General features: G+C 44.2%; 1 protein-coding gene across 1 annotated transcript in view; it reads right to left on the bottom strand.

Annotated features, from left to right (window-relative positions):
* The window catches only part of shank2b (SH3 and multiple ankyrin repeat domains 2b), a 1,049,335-nt gene that overhangs the window by 304,417 nt on the left and 721,314 nt on the right, over positions 1–23,604 (bottom strand). Inside the window, exons 15-16 of the mRNA XM_038808421.1 lie at positions 18,765–18,847; positions 18,383–18,507 (exon numbers count right to left, since the gene is read on the bottom strand). Of these exons, the coding sequence (XP_038664349.1) occupies positions 18,383–18,507; positions 18,765–18,847 (208 nt within the window). The remainder of the gene's footprint in view (positions 1–18,382; positions 18,508–18,764; positions 18,848–23,604) is intronic.

A 23,604-nucleotide genomic window follows, 5' to 3' on the forward strand; every position in this document is an offset into this window, starting at 1 on the left:
ACTCCCAAATATAAAACTGCCTAACTTAGGGGCAGCAGGGTAGCATGGTGGTTAGCATAAATGCTTCACAGCTCCAGGGTCCCAGGTTCAATTCCCGGCTGGGTCACTGTCTGTGTGGAGTCTGCACGTCCTCCCCCTGTGTGCGTGGGTTTCCTCCGGGTGCTCCGGTTTCCTCCCACAGTCCAAAGATGTGCGGGTTAGGTGGATTGGCCATGCTAAATTGCCCGTAGTGTCCTAATAAAAAGAAAGGTTAAGAGGGGGTTGTTGGGTTACGGGTATAGGGTGGATACGTGGGTTTGAGTAGGGTGATCATGGTTCGGCACAACATTGAGGGCCGAAGGGCCTGTTCTGTGCTGTACTGTTCTATCTATCTATCCAGTGAATTAGCATCATCAGAAATCATTTTTAAATCTGCGCAGCAAGAGAGGCGGAGCTGGATGACTTCAAGGATGAATCCTCTTAGCTCGGTGTTTTTAAAGGTAACAGGAGGAGCTGCATCCAAACTTTCCAAATCCGTGTCCTGCGCAAGTCCACTGCAAGCAACCCTCGCGATTGGACCCAAGACAACCCACGCCATGCATTGACTGAACAAATAAGAAGAGGGTTTGAAGACCAAAAAACATCTATATCCCATGCTCAAGTTTGCGGTAAAAGCTGAAACATTCTTCCACAGAAGGAAAAAAATAAGGCCTCAAGATGATGGAACTGTAAAGGTGTTCAAGCAAGTAATTGCAGTGAGACAAATGTTCCAATTGACTGCCGCTCACAGGTCTTGGTGCTAAGCGAGGATCAGGAGACTGAATTGAACTAAATGTAAAAGGAATTGAAAATTATTGTAGCATCATTATCAGAAATGGATCAAGAGTGGGGTTGGTTTCGCACAGTGGGCTAAACAGCTGGCTTGTAATGCAGAACAATGCCAGCAGCGCGGGTTCAATTCCCATATCGGCCTCCCCAAACAGGCGCCAGAATGTGGCAACTAGGGGCTTTTCACAGTAACATCGTTAAAGCCTACTTGTGACAATAAGTGATTATTTTTATTATTCAGCTGATTGCTACAGCTTCACATCGTTAACGGTTGATTAAATGATGTGACCTCTGGGTGCCCGATGGCCAACCCAAAACGGGTATGTGGATGTGTGTGTGTGTGTGTGTGTGTGTGTGTGTGTGTGTGTGGGGGGGGGGGGGGGGTGGGGGTGACGACTAGTTGAAGCAGATTTACTCTTGAACCAGTGAGAGAGATCAACTCCTGGTACAACAGGCTGAGTAGGCAATGTTTAACCAGGTCAAATTGACCTCTAACAAGTCGTCAAACGCTGGCAGTTGTAACATTGGAATCCAACTTGCCCATGTTTTTTTATTCATAGGATAAGAGAGCCACCGGCAACAGTGACATCCATTACCCATCCCCAGCTGTGCTCCAGAATGATGTGAATTAAATATCTGCAATTAAAAATCTAATGATGACCATGAAACCATTGTTGATTGCTGCAAAAACCCATCTGGTTCACTAATGTCCTTTAGGGAAGGAAATCTGCCGTCCTTACCTGGTCTGGCCTAGATGTGACTCCAGATCCACAGCAATGTGGTTGACTCTTAACTGACCCTTCAAGGGCATTTAGTGATGGGCAATAAATGCTGGCACAGCCTGCGATGCCCATAGTCCATGAACAAATAAAACAAAAAGGCCTCTTACCGCTAGTCGTTATGGCTGATGCTAATATCTAGGTGGAAAAATATAAGAAAACCATCGGCCCAGATTTATTCATAATCGGTCAGTTCAGGGTTTCACATTTTGGCTTCTGGAGAGTGAAACCAACCTGTACATCACCGCTTAAACGAGAGGCAGATGATTTGCTCGATCACCATTTCAGGTCCTACTTGCCCCCCCCCCCCCCATCCAGGAATTGTGTATAAAATGCTGTCACTGATTTTGCTTTTTGATTATAGAGTTTATATTTAGAGAAAGAAGTCCTGCTGAATGCAAGATTTCACAGAGCAGCTCGGTGACAGGTTGCGCACAGCTTGCTGCTTTTACAAGGTTGGCCTTTGTACATTTGACTTTGAGTCTTACTTGGGAGTCAGAAACAGCAAATTGAAATTGGTTTCTCGGGAAAGAGGTCATATTATTTTTGATGTAACAAAAATGAAATAACATTTCTACAATGTATGACAAGGTCAAATTGACCTTTTACAAACGCTGGCAGTTGTAACATTGGAATCCAACTTGCCCACATGTTTTTTTAATTCATGGGATGCGAGAGCCACCGCCAAGAACGACATCCATTACCCATCCCCAGCTGTGCTTCAGGAGGCAACGCTGAACTGCACTGAGTGCCTCGTTGAGCCCTTTCTGGAATCAACTGCATTAACGTGGGTTTGGAGTCACAGAGGTCAGGATGGTGAGGTCAGCGGATACCTTTCCCCAAGACACGGGTGAACCAGATGGGCTTTTACGACAATCCAGCAATTCCACAGATTATAATTATTGAGGCCAGCTATTTATTCCAGATTTAATAAATTGACTGAATATAATATTGCCCAGCTGTCACAGCGGGTTACGAACTTGTGTCGTCAGATCATTATTACAGTAACACTACTAGGCTTTTTGACTCGGTGGGGGCACATTTACATATTTTATAAATCAAGGGGGCCAATGAGCAAATTTTGGAAAGGTTTGCGTAACAAACTGAATTCCCCCCCCCCCCCCCCCCCAAAAAAAAAAACTGGGGCTCTATGGAAAAAAAACGATTGCTGCAAGTGTACAGCAGCGTCAGAGCAATCAATTCCGTTTTTGAAAAGTAATAAAAATGACAGAGTGAGAGGGTCGGCGTGTGTGGGTGGGTGGTGAGAGTGAATGAATGGAAACCGGAGTCTGGGTTAGGCAGACTCCCACACCTCACTCCAGCACACATCCCAACCCTGGCCCGCAAGGACCTCACTCTCCACAGGCCTGAGGCCCATAGTTCCAACCACCTAGTCCTCCCATTCTCTTCCCATGATGGTAACCCCCCCCCCCACCTTCCCATGACCCCACACCCCCCCTCCACCTTCCCATGACCCCACACCCACCCCCCCATCCCACTCTTCCCCATGACCCCTCAATGTTTTTGGACATAATAAAAGCGGTTAACCAATAAAATGGTCCATGTGATCTTGTGAACGGGTTTTGAAGACTGGATTGGAGGGAACTTTTCCAATGCTTTTCCACGCCTTATTAAATCCTAGACTTTTGTCTCTGATGCCCCTCTCCCAAGATTACATGCCTACTTCTATTGGATTGGATTTGTTTATTGTCACGTGTACCGAGGTACAGTGAAAAGTATTTTTCTGCAAGCTTCTCAACAGATCATTCAGTACATGGGAAGAAAAGGGAATTAAACAAAATTCAAGAAAATACATAATAGGGAAACATGCAGGGTGTAGTGTTAACGAGGTCAGTCAATAAGAGGGTCATTTAGGATAAAAGAGGGAGGTTAGTAATAATGTGAGCTTTAGAATTGATTTTTAAAAGATTAGAACGAGTAGAAGTCAAGTAAAAAGTGGATTTGTTGGGGAGAGCTCGCAGAGAGCCACCTCGCTCCGGCACCATCTTGAATCTGAATTCTATCACAATGATCCGGATATAAATCAGTGATCGGCAGGAATGATGGACCAGTTAATCTTGTTCTTCCCATCTTTCTTCTATATTTGTATTAAGGCCTTTCGGCAAAATAGCAGAGTGTCAACATTCAGATGGTCACTCATTGGGAGCTCGCCATCGACTTTCACCAATAGCTATTTACAGTGCAATGCCATCTTACATTGTTAAATACACCAGACAGAAACAAGCTCTTTTCACCCTTGCCTTTCACTCTACTTTCCTTCAAGAATCTACTACGCCACTGCCATAACTTCAGCAGATGATCGGCACAAAACTCCACACTCTCCCTCACAGGGAGAGCCCAAAGGTGAATTCGGGAGGTTTTGGGAAAGTCCTTGTTATGGGCCACGGTTTAGAGAACCCCAAAGTGCATCATGGAGTTCACCTGACCCACAACTTTTACTGGATTGTGGTATGGGGAGCACACAGCCCACTCGACAGGTGTGGTACAGCAGAAATGGAAAAGTATTTTTTAAAGCAAAACAATGTTTATTCTATGAACTCAAGTTAACCTTTTTAAAAACATACAGTGAACATCTTAGCAACCATCAATTCAAATACAATCCCCAAAGAATACAACACTAAGTAATCCTTAATAACTTCCCAAACAACATCCAGAAGACAAAAGAAACACCTTTTACCAGAAGCACATTAGGTTTACAGTCACTACTGAGAACATTTACAATTCTGAATTCACCAAATTATCAAGAGATAGTCTTTTGATGGCAGAGAGAACAGTAGTACACCTGCTTAGTCCGGCTTCAGCTCCAACACTGAAACCGAAACTAAAACACACCCTGCAGCAAACCGCCTAAAACGAAAGTAAAAAGCTGACAGACAACCCAGCTCCGCCCACACTCTGACATCACTGCAGTAACATGAGCAGCCAAACACTTCTTAAAAAGCGACATTCTTATGACAGTCCTCTACTTAAAAATGAGTGGGATGAAACAAGCTGAACTAATGGGAAGTCCAAAACTTATGGCTCATTTTGTTGACAATAGAAATGGTGTCACTGACTGCAAAGACTCCTCTGAGAACGGACTACACTGTGTTACAAGCAATACTGCTTGTTTTGTGAACATGCAAATGGAATGTATCTGGTCTTAGAAACCGTCGTCTAGGAACATGAAGTCAAAAATATTTAGATGAGATTTACTGAAAAGTTGAGGGGATGGAATTTAACTGGAATCCTGGCCTCTTCCTAGTGCTATTTTTTTTTCTGGATGCAGTCAGGTAAATCAAAACTCTATCAGTGTCAATCTGGGTTCTGGTGCAACCTGAAAATGTCGATAGTCATTGTTTATTTTTTAAATTCATTTTTGCTGGATGTTGGTGCTGCTGTTAAGGTCAAAATCTATTTCCCCATTGCTAATTGCCTTTGGGGAAGATAGTGGTGTTGTAACTGTTGTGGTGTTGGCTAGGTGGGGAGTTTTGAGATTTTAGCCCCAGTGACAATGAAGGAACTGTGATATTGTTTCAAGTCAGGATGGTGAATGAATAGGAGAGGAACTGTCTGCATCCCTCGAGGACATGTATTGGCGACCTTTTACACCTCAAGTATTGGGATCCACAAGAACCGAAAAATCTTACCCAAACCTTAATTTGTCTTCAGCTTATTTTGGAGAACAGTAAATATATGACATTTCTTTGGATATGGATGTGATAAAAATATTTTGAATCGCGTGTTCGGAATATTTTATCTCAGCGGTATATGAGAAATAATAATGGTTGCAACCATAAAACCTGTTCCTCAATCTTTCACCATGGGGCTGCTATACTATTTAGACAGGTTTTAATTTGAGCACAATGATGCTCTTCATTAAAATAATCATTTTGTTTTGATCCTGGTTGAGACCCCCAGTAACCTTTTTGTTTTTAAAAATGGAAAATGCAGAAACTTAAAAGAACAAAGTCACAAGGTTCACAGTTTAAAATCAAAAGACTTTTACTGCACAAAAAAAACATGAATACCAGTAATTGCACAATCTTAAACAGGTATATTAAAGATTTTAAAAGCAGTTACTCAACGCCGCTTCCCTTTACATCCATTTCCCACCATTCCCCCCTTCAATAATTTAAATCAGATAGATCAGAAATTGAGCGATTAACCACTTGGTTCGAAAGGTTCAAATCTGGGTCGCGATTTCATGGGCCTTCCACTTAATTCCGACAAGGTTGTCCCTCAAAATCTCCTCCAGCTGGCCCACAATTGTAGATTTCTAATTTAACTCCCCTGGTTTTAAGATTCTTTGATATTGCAGTATTATAAAATCGATGGACTCACTTTGTCATTATGCTGGTTATCCCAGGAATCAACCCATTCTTGGTACAGTCCCTCAGTTAACTAAAATTGTATAAACCTGTTTTTAGCCAACACAATTTCAGCTGGATCCTGGCTAATAAGAAGTGTTTCCTCTAGTCAGCTTCTTCCGAACTAAACCCCTGCTCGAGACCAGTGTGACAGACAGACAGACACACAGACAGACAGAGACACACACATAGAATCTACTTCCCCATAACGAACAGATAGGAAGTTAACCTCCTAAGCAACGTGGTCACATGATCACTGACTGGGAGCAGGGCTTTACCAGAAATCAATTCAAGAACCTCGTTCTTAAAGGGACTATCACCCCAACATAAAACATAGATCTTGACACAAAAGTATGTGGGCCATCACAATTTGTATCCTTGATTTGCAGTATAATATTTCACCTTTCATTATTACAATGAAAACAAGGCTGTTCTTCAACAAGCAAGATAAATCCTCTGGGTGTGACACTTATTGAATTTCATACATTCTGGGGTTGAATAATTGTGAATTCTTTACCTTCTCAGAATTAAATCACGAGAAACTGTCAATAATTAGCAAATCGTACAGTAAAGGGCAATTTAAACTTTTAAATTTACCAGGACCACAATAATCCTATCTTTGCGATGAATGTAGAAATTATGTATTATATTTTATATTTGTGGCAATAATGTTATTAAAAGCCTGGGTTAAAATACATACAGACGGACAGCGTGTCTGCTAAAGCTGTAATTGAATCATAAAAAGGGGAGGTCATGACGATTTCTAACCATTTTCTTGTTTACATAAAAGAGGGTGAATGGAACATTGTTATGATTGGTAGGATTCCCTGGGCGGTAGACATAATTGAAAAGTTGCATTTAGTCCTATTTAAGCAGATCAGGTAACAATCTTAGTGGGATACAGATGATGCAATTCATGGAGGAATCAGGTATGTTTGTAGTTTTGCAGCTTGCCATATAATTGAGTCTGACAAGACAGAAGGATTTCAGGTTGATCAGCAGTTTTGGCAAATGCTGTTAGGTTGAACAGGTATGGAATCCGCTCTTGGAAGGAACTCTATCCTTCCAAGGTGGTAGGCAAAGTAATGGAAAGGGTACTGAGGGATAGGATTTCTGAGCATCTGGAAAGACACTGCTTGATTAGGGATAGTCAGCACGGATTTGTGAGGGGTAGGTCTTGCCTTACAAGTCTCATTGAATTCTTTGAGGTGACCAAGCATGTGGATGAAGGTAAAGCAGTGGATGTGGTGTACATAGATTTTAGTAAGGCATTTGATAAGGTTCCCCATGGTAGGCTTATGCAGAAAGTAAGAAGGCAGGGATAGTGGGAAATTTGGCCAGTTCGATAACAAACTGGCTAACCAATAGAAGTCAGAGAGTGGTGGTGGATGGCAAATATTCAGCCTGGAGCCCAGTTACCAGCGGCGAACCGCAGGGATCAGTTCTGGGTCCTCTGCTGTTTGTGATTTTCATTAACAACTTGGATGAGGGAGTTAAAGGGTGGGTCAGTAAATTTGCATACGATACGGAGATTGGTGGAGTTGTGGATAGTGAGGAGGGCTGTTGTCGGCTGCAAATAGACATAGATAGGATGCAGAGCTGGACTGAGAAGTGGCAGATGGAGTTTAACCCTGAAAAGTGTGAGGTTGTCCATTTTGGAAGGACAAATATGAATGCGGAATAAATTGCCCTTAGTGTCCAAAATTGCCCTTAGTGTTGGGTGGGGTTAATGGGTTATGGGATAGAGTGGAGGTGTTGTCCTTGGGTAGGGTGCTCTTTCCAAGAGCCAGTGCAGACTCGATGGGCCAAATGGCCTCCTTCTGCACTGTAAATACTATGATAATCTATGATTAATCTAGGACAAATGTTCGGCACAACATTGTGGGCCGAAGGGCCTGTATTTTTCTATGTTCTATCTACACAGCTAAGCAAGTAATCTGTTTGTTAACTTTATTTACAAGTGGCGTTTGAACTGTATTGGGTTGCTTAATTGTAGTTAGTAGTAGATATAGATAGTAAGTTAAAATGTTTCCTTGTGTTTAAGAATTGTAAGTGACAATTGTAAAACTATTTTCTTTAATGTTAATTTAGTTTAAATTAAAGTTTGTTTCAACATAAAATATACCTATTGGTCAGTATTATCACTCCTGGGGTGAAGTAGCCTTTCCTCAATTTTACAAATTAAAAGAAAAATGTCTTTAGTATTATTGCCTGGTTCCGTAACAAATGTTGGGGTCTGGTCTGCTATCCTAACATAATCAAAATTCTATTGACGCCCAGCCTGGAAACTTTCAACTCAGCAAATAGATAACTTGGGAAGGAACATTGTGCTGCCATCTAGTTCTTCAATTTGTCATTTTTAAAAACATTTTTTTCGTGAACATGTGATCCAACTGGAGAAGACTGGGAGCCGCATACAGTTCCGGAGCCATGAGCTGCCGACCCCTGTTTGTGGTGATAAATTCAGGGGTTTGTTATGTACTGATGAAGTCCTGGTGATGCTGCGGGGCATCTTGTATATGGCGGACACTGCAGTCACATTGGAGCTGGTGGGGGAGGGAGGGAATGTTTAAGCTGGTGGATGGGATGCCAACCAAGCAGGCTGCTTTGCCCAAGATGGTAGCGTTTCTTGTTGGGGCTCCTTGTTGGAGCTGCACGTCTTGAGAAAAGCGGACGGTATCCCATCACACTCCGGAATCAGTAAGGCAAAACACTTCTGCATGCTATCCAGTTCTTGTGGCCACATTATTCTAATCATTTTTTAAAAACTGTACATTTAGAGTACCCAATTCATTTCTTTCCAATTCCAGGGGCAATTTAGCGTGGCCAATCCGCCTAGAGTGTGCAAACTCCACACGGACAGTGACCCAGAGCCGGGATCAAACCTGGGACCTCGGCGCCGTGAGGCATCAGCACTAACTCACTGAGCCACCGTGTTGCCCTCACAGTATTGTAATCAGGACACTGATGGTGAGGAATTCCACCCGTCTAATGCAATTGGATGCCGAGGTGGTTGGGCGTTCTCATTAGGAGATGGTGATTGCAAGCACTTCTGTGGAATGAGCTGTACTTCCCACTTATCAGCTCCAGCCTGAAATATTGATCAGCTCCAGCCTGAAATATTGACCAGTTCATAACGAAGCAGTCCGTGGCTATTTGCAGCACCAGAAGTTTTGAAAATGGTCCTGAACACTGATTGCAGTGAGCATCACCGCACCCTGATCTTTATGGTACAGGGAACATTATAGGTGGCTAGGCCCCGGCCACATGGTGAGCCAAACTGATGAACTCAAGCGTCAGTCTGCTACACTTTGCTAGTCAGGACTTCAGAAATTACAGTCATGCTCTGACAGGGAGTTGGCTTATGGATGGACGTTGGGGTTGGGGCAGTCGAGGGAGGGTGAGAAGGGACGAGAATGGCCGAGAATGACCCAAATCTATTGCCCATCCCTAATTCTCCTTGGGATGATCTAGTGGTCAGCTTTCAGCTCCACAGAAAAAAATTTGTAAAGTTCTGGTCAGTGGTAGTTCCGCTTTAAGATAACTACAGTTTGGTAACTGAGCATGTGCGATGCAAACTCCACCCATCTGCTCAGCGGGTTTGCACTGGGAGCCTTATGGTGCCGATCTGCATATTCAGCATCGCCCAATGCCTGTAACAAAATTGGTGTTCTGCACATTCCACCTCCACTGTCAGCTGGGGGTGGATCAGGACCTGAAATTCATCCCAAAAACCTTAAATAATTCTGTCCAAAAATGAGGTGAAATGACGTTGAACTTTCTGTCAACATTTACGATCACATCATTAATCAGGCCTACTCAATATATGCATGTCAGGCAGAGCCGGTAAATAATTGCCCCATTTCATAAAATGAGAGACATTTGAATAAAATGAAACCAATCAGACATGGCCTCTTGCTGCTTCAAGGAGAGAATTTCCTTTGTTAAAATCAACAAAAAACAGTTCTGACCTAATCCTGAGATACAGAAAATCTGCCCAATGTACATACAAGATTAAAATTACATGAAATACTGTAGTTGACTGCAGGGGGTATCGTTAAAACAAACAACTTTTTAAAGCGCATCAAGTGACTTTTAGAGCATCAAATGAACGCAGAGGGAATGATAGAATTTACAGTGCAGAAGTTGTTTCTTTGGTTCCCAAGAATGCTCATGTCCTTGCTCCATTCTCTTCCACTTTGTGGCACACTATAGTTGGAAACCAGCTGGAGTAGGATCTCTCCCCACAGCCCGCATATTCCACTGATCAATTTTTGCTTAATTGATAATAATACTTTATCAGCTTCACAAGTAGGCTGACATTAACACTGCAATGAAGTTACTGTGAAAAGCCCCTAGTCGCCACATTCCGGCGCCTGTTCGGGTACACAGAGGGATAATTCAGAATGTCCAATTCACCTGACAGCACGTCTTTTGGGAGGAAACGGGAGCACCTGGAGGAAACCCACGCAGACATGGGGAGAACGTGCAGACTCCACACAGACAGTGACCCAAGTGGGAATCGAACCCGGGTTCCAAGTGCTGTGAAGCAACAGTGCTACCGTGCCACCCAGGAACCCGCTAGCGATGGGAGCGAGGTTCGCACCCGCCTCCACTAGGAGGATGCAGGTGTGTCTTAATGGCCCATTTCCACCCAATTCGTAGCTGGGCACCACATCCTCGGGGCCCATGTGATTCTCTGATCTTTTGTGGACTCAGCTCCACTTTTCGGCCCGAACATCATAACACTTTATTCCTCAAAAAACTATTGTTATCTTGAAAGCATTTAATGAAGGAGCCTCAACTGCTTCACTGGGCAACGATTTCCATAGATTCACAACCCTTTGGGTGAAGAAGTTCCTCCTAAACTCAGTCCTAAATCTATTTCCCCTTATTTTGAGGCTATGCCCCCTAGTTCTGCTGTCACCCGCCAGTGGAAACAACCTGCCCGCATCTATCCTATCTATTCCCTTCATAATTTTAAATGTTTCTATAAGATCCCCCCTCATCCTTCTAAATTCCAACGAGTACAGTCCCAGTCTACTCAACCTCAACCTTTTGCATTCTATGCTTCTTTTGTAAAGCCAGAATAAAACAATTTTCTCATCTTAATCTGTCAATAATGTGTATGCAAATCTGTTAGGTCACCAAATTATATAATTTTAAGATCCAAGATTCTTTCCACATTAATTTACATCTATTCTGTTACTCCACAGCAGAACCTTCACGGTACAGATTGGCCATTAACAGTCACCTCGGTACCCAGCAGAACCCGACCAAAAACACCAGACGAAGATCTTCACCTCAAAAGGAATGAGCATTCCGCCCAAAATGCGTTACTTTATACTCCTCTGCATCAAATTTTATCTACATGGCCTCTACTGATTTCACCACCCCCAAAGTCTGCCATCATCCTCCTCATTATCAACTACGTTTTCCAGATCTAATATTCTATGCAGATACAGAAAATGGTTAAAACCTAAAAGAAACTATTTTCATAAATACCCAGGGAAGAAAAAAAACGGGAACTGTATATTTTAAAATATAAACTGAAGTTGTGGCAATTACTTGCTGCTTTGCGAGTAACCTTCATGGCAGACATGAAGAGAATTTTAAAATCAGTCTCGATCTGGGATTAAATATATTGTGCGCTCTCACTTTTCATCTGAAAGGTTAAGTATTTTCCTTTCAGCAGTTGACCCAATAGCCATAAGCTATGCTTACACATTTACTCAATAGGATTTATGACAAGAGTTTCCTTAGCCCTGTCTCAAAACAAATCAAAATTAGCACAGTTTCGATTGGAATCTGTATTTTCAACAATATACTTAAAACAAATTCACTGGTACAGTGTTTGAACGGACATTACTGGTCATGCATTTTGGCTAGTAGGACAATGGAATGGATGTTGCTAGGTGACTGTTGCTCCGAGTTACTGTTCTAACTGCAGTGCTAAATAAGCTCGGCTAACAAAAAGTCTTTTTTTTAAATATATACACCATCTTAGTTACCATTTAATAGCATTTTTGGTTTGAAGCATGGATATTCAAACCTTGAAAATATATATCCACACACATACACATACTCATTATCCTGGTCCTTAATTCTGAAGCTATTCTTTAGATACAAATGCTTAGATGAATTAGAATTTTAATAGCAGAGCAATTCAGAAATGAAGATTCAAAATTGAAATATTCACCTAAATACTGCACCCCATTGTCTTGGGAAATACACAAATTCCTTTCTCTCCCCTGCAAAAAAAATGTGGCTTAAAAAAGTGCAACTTAAATGAGTTGGCAATCGACTAAATTGCTGAGACATTGGTTACGGCATCAAGTTCTTCAGGTTGTATCAAATCAACAAGCAAAGCAACTCAGACTTTAACTTGGTGTGAAATCAGCCACTGGCCAAGTGAGGCTGCTGTGACAGTAACATGTGGCTGGCTGGATAGTTAGGAGTACAAGAACAGCAATAAACCATTCAGCCCCTTCCACCATCCAATTCAATCATGACTGGTCTGTACAATCAGCTGCAGCCACCAATTGGACAGTCACCTTCAGCTTTCCAGTGGTGGGTGGGCTGCCCAGGTCCCGGATGGATGAGAGTGTAAAGTGATTATAGAATCATAAAACTTAACAGTGCAGAAGGAGGCCATTCGGCCCATCGAGTCTGCACCGGCCCTTGGAAAGAGCACCCTACCTAAGCCCACATTTCGACCATATCCCCGTAACCCAGTAACTCACCCAATCTTTTTGGGCACCAAGGGCAATTTATCATGGCCAATCCACCTAACCTGCACATCTTTTGGACTGTGGGAAGAAACCGGAGCACCCGGAGGAAACCCGGAGGATTGAGGCAGTTTCTCAAATGTGCGGACAGCAAGACAGGTTTTCCTTTTGGAGGGTGGAGGTGGGGGTGGAGAAGGAGCAGCGTTTTTTTCCATTTGCGGGGCCATTTTACCCTTTAATGGCTCCTTTAAGAGCAGCTGGTTGGCCCACCCCATGCTTGGTACAGGTGGAGGGGGTGGTGGTGGTGAGAATGTGCACAATACGCACACCACCTATTTATTGAATCACAGAATGGCCTTGGTGCTGAAACCAGCCCGTCAGGCCCACGTGCTCTCTCTCTGCAAGGCCAATTCAGTTTGCCCCACCCAGCCCTTCCTCCACCATTCTGAAAGTCTCTCTCTTCAGGCGCTTATACAAGGCCATTTTGAAAGCCACCGATGTAACTGCCTCCACCACACAGTCCATCCCAGATTGTAACATTTGGCTACGTAAAATAGATATCCCTCACTTTGCCTTTTTTTTTTCAAACTAATCACTTAAATCTGCTCTGGTTCTCAATGGTGAAATTCTCCCCCCAATCTATCCAGTCCAGACCCCTCATGGATTTTGAGCACCTCTATCAAATTTCCTCTCCATGGGGGATAACAGCCCGAGCTTCTCCAATCTGCTCTTGGGAGGGAAGTCCCTTGTTGCTGGAACCATCATCATGAATCTTTTCTGCACCCTCTCAAAAGCCGACACATCCCTCCTGAAGTGCAGTGCCAGAATTGAACAGAAATACTCTAGTTGAGGCCAAACTGGTGTTTCATAAAAAGGTTAATCTTCCTTGCGCCGATAAACTTGGGTCCTGCAATCAGCATAGGAGCTCAATTTGAACAATTAAGCCTGCCTGCCATTCAGTTCGGATGGGCAGGCAGGTGGCAGTTTTACAGGCCTGGATGGGAGCCTACTCTGACAGGCCCCGGCTGTTAATGGTTTCCCCACGATCATGATGGCTGCCTATTACTGAAGTGACAATATTGCTACAATGTTTTTTTTTAAATTCGGAGCGATGATAGACAAGTTGCAAGTTCCGCCCAGGCAGCATACTGAAGAGAGAAAAGAGACACGTTGAAGCTTAGGAAATGTCAAGGAATGCCAGGAAAAGTGAAATCAACAATTTATACTCTGTGTAGTGTTTCCATGTTTTCCTGCAAACTGCATACATCTTGGGGACAATTTCCTGGTTGCATTGCGCTTGATGCAAATCCCGCTATGTCGGGAGAATTCTGGGAGAGGCCTCAAATGGGATCTGCGCTGGGCACCCAATGTTCCCGGGCCCTCCCAGCAGACGTAATTAGGTTTACCCCCCAGCGAAGGCATGAACCCGATCACCATTCATTTAAATATTCAAAATCAGTGATGGAACCATCAATTCATCAGACACGTGTTTCCGATGTGAATCTAGGCTTTAATCGACTTACTTCAGAGCCAGCCTGTTACCTGTCGATGAACTCGTAGTGACCCAGGCTGACTCTGGACACGGGTACTTATACAGCTGCACTAGGGGGAGGAGTCGTGGGCAGAACCAAGGGTGGAGCCCAGTGCAAGTTCCTAGGTTCTCCCAGCACTACTCCCCCTAGTGGTAGGACAGCGCTACTGCGCTTACAACAACAGTGTGAATTAACATATATATTAACATACATTACATTCACCACAATCAGTTTAACACCAAACCATCTGGGGAACATGTGATGCTCCCACCCGCTGGTGTGACATGCAGCCTGCGGAAATCACTACTGGTCTCCACAAAGGATGATGGAGACACGATGACCATGCCGGGGAGAGGGGGGTGCGCGGGATGGCTTGGAGGCCATTGTTTGAGGGAGGTCCTGATGTCTGTGGGAGAGGGCCTGTCATTTTAATTTGAGATCATAGAATTTACAGTGCAGAAGGAGGCCATTTGGCCCATCGAGTCTGCATCTGCCCTTGGAAAGAGCACCCTATTTAAGCCCACACTTCCAACTTATCCCCGTAACCCAGTAACCCCACCTAACCTTTTTGGGACACTGAGGGGCAATTTATCATGGCCAACCCACCCAACCTGCACATCTTTGGACTGTGGGTGGAAACTGGAGCACCCGGAGGAAACCCACGCACACACAGGGAGAACGTGCAGACTCCGCACAGACAGTGACCCAAGTCGGGGATTGAACCTGGGACCCTGGAACTGTGAAGCAACTGTGCTAACCACTGTGCTACCGTTCTGCCCTCAAAGTCCCTTTAACACTACCACCCCCATTTCGGAGGAGCCAGACCTGGCCCCACCGCTCTCCATTCCGATGCAAATCACACACCCCCTCCCAAAAAAGTGAGCAAGTGGGGGTGGATTGCGATCGGGATTGCGCCGACCCACCGGACGGTAATCACACCGCCTTTTCCCACCAGTGATGACACTCGCACCCCTTATTTTCCTGTGCAACTAAAAGTTTATGAATGAGTACATTCTGATATCAGAGTACAATACAAATGGATCAGTGAATAATCCACAATTTGTGTACTTTATCATCAACTCCCTCTTAAAAACTTGTCACCAACATACTGACCTACAGGAAAATGAAACATTTGAAAATCGCTTATTGTCACGAGTAGGCTTCAATGAAGTTACTGTGAAAAGCTCAGAGTCGCCACATTCCGGCGCCTGTTCGGGGAGGCTGGTACGGTACATATGGATTATTTAAATGGTCCACACATTGTCCTGACTCTAGTATATATGCAATCCTCCATCCTGTTTTTATCAGATTGTAGTTATTGCTTCAGTCAAGCTGCCTGATGGAAGAATTGTACTCTAGTGTGACCAATGGGATTTTTTGGTTCTGGTTCTGTTATTTGTCATCCCACTTCAAATTAACACATTCCAATCACAAATGTATTTGTCAGATACAGGAAATGCACTTTTAATATCACCGACAACAAGCTGGCAAAAGTTGAGTGCTTTACAGAACCTTCCAGTTTTGCTGGAGGCACGTTTAATGTTTGTCGTCACCACGTCAACAAATAATTCAACGGTGCAGAAATCCTAAAATAATCTGCAGCGTAGCAGCGGAAGAGACTGAAAAAAAATCTGTATCCAGTTCATCAGCAAATGCAAGGCATAATATCATTTAACTAGGAGGAGAAACAGAGCAAGGCTTTCTAATGCAATAACGGTCTGAAGAAAACTCGATTGTCTCAGAGAGCCAAATTAAAATGGATAATCATTTTATTGTAACACAATGTACTCCCTTACATCGCGTGCAAATACGGAAATCTCAGCTCACTGTTCACTGGCAAAGTCAGATCACAGTAAGGGTTACCTAGTGCGTGACGTAATCAATACTGAACATGAGGGGGCTGAATAAATAGCAGGATGTTGGACTTCAAGAAATAAAACAAACTATACAGTGTATCAGCCACAAGGTACTAGTTTTAAACATCAATTTAGCTACAGACATAATCAAGTGCACATTAGTCTATATAAATAGAAAAAATGTAAAGGGATAGTTAATTAGGTTATATAGTTCCCCAACAAAAGACAGGATAATACAAAGTCTCATTTACAAGAAAGCAAACAGAATTCAAAAGGCTGAAACTGCTGTGCATAACACAATTAAATTAAAAGCCTTTACCAGGCTTGGGTTTCCTACCAACCAAGCTATTAGTGGTTCTACCAGGTGGGCAGAGGACATTGCTGATCTCAACACAGCAATCAGGAAAACAAAATGCAAAACCATTTCAGAGATTAACTAGTTGCATGAAATCCACACCCTCCAAGATAAAAGTGTAGTTAGGCATGGAGCATTTATAACTTTGCTTGTTATTTCTAATCCATTCCTTTCTGAGGCACATGCCTGACTAGATTCCTGACAAGAAAATGGAACTTCTCCATGCCTCACTAAAATTCCAAAAAGAGAGTGATGCTCATCCACTGCCAACATATTCTCATTACACATCCTCCATTCTTATGCCAACAATGCTTGCTTCAGGTATTTCTTGTAGACAGCATTTACAATTACAGACGCTCTGATGGCCGAGGTTCTTTAATGAGCGAATCCTAGTTCTAACATTTTCCTCCAAGTTCGCCTTTCGTGGAGGCAGCAGTTTAAGTTTTTATATCCGGTTTCCTCCCTTGGCCCATAGGCACCACTTGCCACTCAGGAAGCACAGCACAGCCCAGGAGGAAGGCAACCCGCTCGAGTGGCCATCCACCACCTTAAACATTCACCCCCACCCACTTCGGCAGCAGTGCATACCATTTGCAACACCAAAGCTCCTGGTGACAGGGCCTTCCAAACTGGTGACATCTCACCACCTCCAAGGGCAAGAGCAACAGACACATGGGAACATCATTGCCGACAAGTACCTCTCCAAACCATCCTGACTTGGGAACTATAATTGCCGTTCCTTCCCTGGTCAAAATCCTGGATCTCTCTCTAACAGCACAATGGAAGCACCTACGCTCCAGTGATTCACCACTACCTTCTCGAGGGCAATTAGGGATGACCAATAATATGCTGGCCTTTCCAGAGACACTCACATCCCATGACAAAAATAACTGTGCCTTCCTCAGGAGGAAAGAGCAAAAAGGGCAACTTTAAAACCTATTTTTTAACCAATTAATCTTTTGTATTGAATTCTCAAATTGAATTAAAAATTTATATCAACTTTGCAGCAATGGCAAGTTACTTTTATATATTTAATTGGCATGTCAATTGAATGGAAGTGTTTGACGTGGAAATTTTAATGAGTTTTCGCTCTCTGAAAGTAGGGAAAAATCTTCAGGAACTCAAACTGGTCTGACTAGAAACAGCCAGCAACAAGGTACTAAATAGCATCTATTAACTAGGAAAGCATTGGTTGGAACCTGTCATGCTGCCCAATCCTGAACTACACATGACACCAGTCCCACACCATGCTGCAGGTACCTGGGGCTCTATTAAAACCACTCATTTGTAAAACAAGCTTTTCAAACAGGTGTCTCACTGTAGGACCATAAGATATAGGAGCAGAATTAGGCCATTCAGCCCATTGAGTCTGCTTCGCATTCGATCATGGCTAATATGCCTCATATCCCCATTCTCCTGCTTTCTCCCCATGACCGCTTGATGGGAGGTTAAGTAGAGGTGCCAGCATCACCCTTATCCAAAGGCAAGTATACTGGGCCACCATTTCAGTCAGTCCGCCATTCTGCGATAATGGCATGAAATTACCCCATCCTTAAGTGGGTCTTTTATAAAACATACACACCATATGCAATGTCTGCTCACAGAAAAAGCACACCATTAATCCAAAACAAATCTCCAACTCTATGCTCCTCACTTGACGCCACTGCTATATATGCAAAACTTCAAACCAAGATGTCCAATTCTCCTACCACAGGCAAAAAATGAAGAGTTTTGCCTGGGGGGGGGGGGGGGGTACAGAAAACAAGTCAACAGGCACTCCCCAAATTCTGACGTTCTAACAAGGCTATTAAAGTTTGCATCTGGAGAGGAAGCTGGCAAGAGTGGGAGCTGAAGGATCCCATTGCACAAGAACAACTTTCATTTGCACAGCACCAGAGGGAAGTGCAATAGCAACATGATGTTACAGTAAAGAGTGGAGCTCATCATTGGCCTACCTCTATTAGGAAGTCACCCGTTCTCAATCCTGCCTGCCATGCCACTCCTCCTTCATCCACTGACTCTAAGTATTGGAGAGCAGGAAAGGCGGGAGTTGGTGTAAATTCCTCAATTGGCGTGTCAGCTGTAGCAGAAAGGCAAAATAAAATGAGAGAATGCTGCATTCCAGATCAGAGACAGGTTTAATGCTAGTTAAACACAAAACCAAAACAAGTTCGCATTTTACAAGGAAACCTTCCATTTAAAAAAACAACAACAATTTGACGGATCACTGGGAAGGAAAGCAGAACAAAAGGTTCTCAGGTCCGAGGGCCAGTCAGTGGCTGCAGCAGGATTTGCATAGCACGAACCTGCCAAAGGAAAAAGGGTTTGACTGCTCACCTTTCGCCCCACGCAGCACAAATCCAAAGCCCTCATTATCCTTCTTCTGTAGGACCACTGTCTTCTCTTCAATGATGCAGTCGCTGTAAAAAGAATCCAGAAGATAGCGCCCATTACTCGAGCCCAGCACAGCTGCTGCCTTCAGGAGTCTGTGCATCATTGCAGAGGATATCAGCCAACTGGATCAGGGGTACATACCCCCAAAAAACAACAGAAGCACCAAAGGGCTGGGGGGTGGGGGGGGTGGGTGGGGGGGGGGGGGGGGTCAGACCGGCAATAAGAGGAGGTGGTGTGATTTAAAGGGACAGGGTAGCCGGTTTGCTCTGAATGAGTGAATGAATGAATGATCACATGTCAGCAGCGACTCTGAGGGTTGGAAGCTACGTGCGATTTCAGGAGCAGTCTCATCAATATCCTCCCACTGTGTGCGGAGCACAGGCATCTTCCAGTGAAAGCACAGGGGAAGCAAGCTGGGGGAAAGTGAGGGAGTATTCCTCTCCCCCCCTGTCCTCAGCTACCTGCACCAACACTGCTCTGCTGGGGCTTTAATTCTTGTGCTGTTCCATCGAAACGCTTCTCTCCTGTTATTGAGAGCTGCAAGAATCTCACATGATCATTTGACAGCCACACTGCTAATAACGTGGTTGCTGCCTTGGCGTCATCGAGCTGTTTTTTCCCCCAGAAGTATCTTTATATAATTGAATTAACATCAGGAAATGTGCATGGGGGGGGGGGGGGGGGGGGGGGACATAAATCAGTACATTTCACCCAAAATAAATAAATGAATTAACAATCAGCCCAAGTAATCAGGCTGGTTCCTTATGCAAAATAATTAGATTAAGATGAAAGTGAGTTTAGATCAGATGCTCACATATGTAAATAAACACCAAAGGCAGTCTGCACATCCTTGCAGACGTTAACCCTTAAAGGACAATCACTCTGATTTCTTTATGGGCGACACTCACAAAACATTTCTGTCTCTTGTGCAGGGCAGTTGAAGAAACGTTATCAGCATTTATTCATCCAGCACATTTCAGAAGAGACATCTACAGTTTGTTTTCTGTTTCACTGTGGAAAGGTTGTGTCAGCCCCTTGCTGGGTTAACCGACCAGCAAACACAAAGCAGTAAGCTTTTAAGGGTCTTGATTTCCTCACGTATCAAAGGTGTTAATTTGCACGAATTTCAACTGAGCACAAAGACATTGGGCAGCGTTAGGTGATGTGCTAATCTATTCCCTCTGAGACCTGTAGAGTGCCTGAGTAATACAGGCCATCAGTTATACTATTGATCACAATGCCTTACAGCCCATGGAATACTTTTGAAGTGTACTGACCATTGCAATGTAGGAAAACGATGCAGCCAATTTGCCCGCAGCAAGGCTGCGCCAATCTGATAATGAGCCAATAGTGTGTTTTATGATGTTAATTGATGGAAAAAATATTGGCCAGGATACCGGCGATACGCCCACCCCTTTGCTCCTCTTCAATACAGTGCCATGGGATATTTCCACCACCAGGTCAGACAGATGAGGTCTCGGTTTCATCCAAAGGATGGTACCTCTGGCAGTGCAGCACCAGAGTGTCAGCTTTGATTCTTGTGCTGAAATACTGTACTGGGGCTTGAACATACAGCCTTATAACTCAGATGTGGAGATGCCGGCGTTGGACTGGGGTGAGCACAGTAAGAAGTTTTACAACACCAGGTTAAAGTCCAACAGGTTTGTTTCAAACACGAGCTTTCGGAGCACTGCTCCTCACCTGAGGAAGGAGCCGTGCTCCGAAAGCTCATGTTTGAAACAAACCTGTTGGACTTTAGCCTGGTGTTGTAAAACTTCTTATTGTAACTCAGAGGCAAGGTACTAGCCCTTGAGCGACAGCTGATACCCAATGGCTCTTTGGCTTAAGAAATGTTTCTAAAGAACTGCAAATATTGTGGGGAAAATTCTGTTTTAATGGAGGCCAAACGCATTCTCATTTGCTTTGTTTGGCCCCTTGTTCCACACTGTAACCAATCACTGTTTGTTGATGTACCATTTGTCAATATTCTCTGTTGATTATTCTTTTTGTCTACAATGTACGTACTGTGTACGTTCCCTCGGCCACAGAAACATACTTTTCACTGTACTTCGGTACATGTGACAATAAATCAAATCAATCCTTTTCCAATTCAGAGCCAGCATGGCTGAGCTGGAAGTATTTCCTATGTCACAGGTCATGGGTTTGGCCCTGCTCCAGAAATGTGAACACACAGTCAGGGCTGACACTTCAGAGTAGCAGGATTTCAGGCCAAGGCCCTATCGAACCCCCGTTTGGGCGGATGCAAAAAAACAAAGGTCTTCTGACAGAATTGGAAGGAGCACATTGTGTCCTGGTCAACACCTCTCTCTCAGTCAACACCATCAACAGCAGCTCCGACTGGTCATGAACCTCACTGTTGTTTGTGGGCCCTCTGTGTGTTAACTGGATACCACGTTTAGCCTGAGCTGAATGATAGCTTCACTTCAAAGTAGTTTGTGGATTACAAAGCAGTTGGCACACCACGAGGACATGAAAAACATTCTATAAATGCTCCTTTTAAAAATGTACCATGTTGCTCCTGACACAGGAGGTGTATATATAGTGAACTTCAAACATTATGTTTGAAGTCCTTTGTGTTGGAATATATTGTAAATCATGTATTTGCAATATCTACGAGTGCTGCTGGGAAAGAAGGCCTCTTGCATTTTATGCAACAAGATAGGGCAAGGAGTCAATCTGCACTGTTCAATTATGCAGCAACTTGAGAAAAAAAGTTAATGGTTGAGTTTTGACCTTCACATATTTTCAACAATCAATGGTTAGAGTTATCAATGTGGTGATGTCACCCTCCCAAAACCTTTTCGCTTACTCTATATTATTTAATAATAACAATAATAATCGCTTATTGTCACAGAGTAGGCTTCAATGAAGTTACTGTGAAAAGCCCCTAGTTACCACGTTCTGGCGCCTGTTCTGGGAGGCCGGTACGGGAATTGAACCCGGGCTGCTGGCATTGTTCTGCATTGCAAGCCAGATATTTAGCCCACTGTGCTAAACCAGCCCCCAATTCAAGTGCTATTGGTTGAAAGTTGATGCTTCAGGGCAGCATGGTGGCTCAGTGGTTATCACTGCTGCCTCACGGCACCGAGGACCCGGGTTCGATCCCGGCTCCGGTCATTGTCCGTGTGGAGTTTGCACATTCTCCCCGTATCTGCGTGGGTCTCACCTCCACAAACCCAAAGAGGTGCAAGCCAGGTAGATTGGCCACGCTAAATTGCCCCTTAATTGGAAAAAACCCGAATTGGGTACTATAAATTTATATTTGAAAAAGTGTGCAAGAACTATCCATTCAAGTTCAGGTCTAAACTGCCTAATCTGGAGACATCCTAAGCTGAATAAGAACAGAAAGTCAAAAGCTCGTCACTGTTGTCAAGGTACTGAATACAGAAATAGGCCATTCGGCCAATCGAGTCTGCACCGCCCCTTTGGAAAACCTCCCTACCTAGGCCCAATCCCCCACTCTAAAAGCTCACCCTGAGGGGAAATTTAGCATGTCCTCTCCACCTAACATGCACATCTTTGGACTGTGGGGGAAAACCGGAGCACCCGTGGGCTGGAAACCCACACAGACATGGGGAGAACGTGTAAACTCCACTCAGACAGTCACTTCAGATGGGAATTGAACCTTGGTCCCTGATGCTGCAAGGCAGCAGTGCTAACCACTGTGCCACCTTACCACCCCCAGTCAATCTGGGAATGTTCTGGCATAGCCATTTCCGAAGATAATATTTGGTAGAAATATTTGGTTCATCAGTCAAGCGGCATGGTAGCACAGTGGTTAGCACTGCTGCTTCACAGCACCAGGGTCCCAGGTTCGATTCCCGGCCTGGGTCACTGTCTGTGTGGAGTCTGCATGTTCTCCCAGTGTCTGCATGGGTTTCCTCCGGGTGCTGCTGTTTCCTCCCATAAGTCCCGAAAGACGTGCTGTTCGGTGAATTGGACATTCTAAATTCTCCCTGTGTACCCGAACAGGCGCCGGAATGTGGCGACTAGGGGCTTTTCGAAGTAACTTCATTGCAGTGTTAATGTGAGCCTACTTGTGGCAATAAAGGTTATTATAATTTGATGGGGGCAATGACTGCTACCACAATATACGGGCAAAAAGGTCCAAATCTTTGAGGCTATATTATGCATTGAGGGATCCAAACTGTGACCAATGGGATTTTGGCTCAGGTGACTTTCATAGAATTTACAGTACAGAAGGAGGCCATTCGGCCCATCGAGTCTGCACCGGCTCCTGGAAAGAGCACCCCACCCAAGGATAACACCTCCACCCTATCCCCATAACCCAGTAACCCCACACAACACTAAGGGCAATTTTGGACACTAAGGGCAATTTATCATGGCCAATCCACCTAACCTGCACATCTTTGGACTGTGGGAGGAAACCGGAGCACCCGGAGGAAACCCACGCACACACGGGGAGGATGTGCAGACTCCGCACAGACAGTGACCCAAGCCGGAATCGAACCTGGGACCCTGGAGCTGTGAAGCGATTGTGCTATCCACAATGCTACCGTGCTGCCCCGTGACTTTGCAACTGCCTTAAGCAAGGCCGAGGCACCTTGCTTATGCGAATACCAGGAATAATGCTAATAAGAAGGGTGACTTTCTTCTTTCTTAATGTGCCCCATCTACGGAACCAAGAGAGTCTCTCCCAGCTCCACAGTGATCCAGAGGGCAACTGCTGGCAGACATTCACTTCCTTCTTCCATTTCCCCAGCATGTTCTCTGCAAAACCGCCCAGATGCCCCAGGCTGAT

Source organism: Scyliorhinus canicula, chromosome 9, assembly GCF_902713615.1.
Source record: "Scyliorhinus canicula chromosome 9, sScyCan1.1, whole genome shotgun sequence".
Lineage (NCBI taxonomy): Eukaryota > Metazoa > Chordata > Chondrichthyes > Carcharhiniformes > Scyliorhinidae > Scyliorhinus > Scyliorhinus canicula.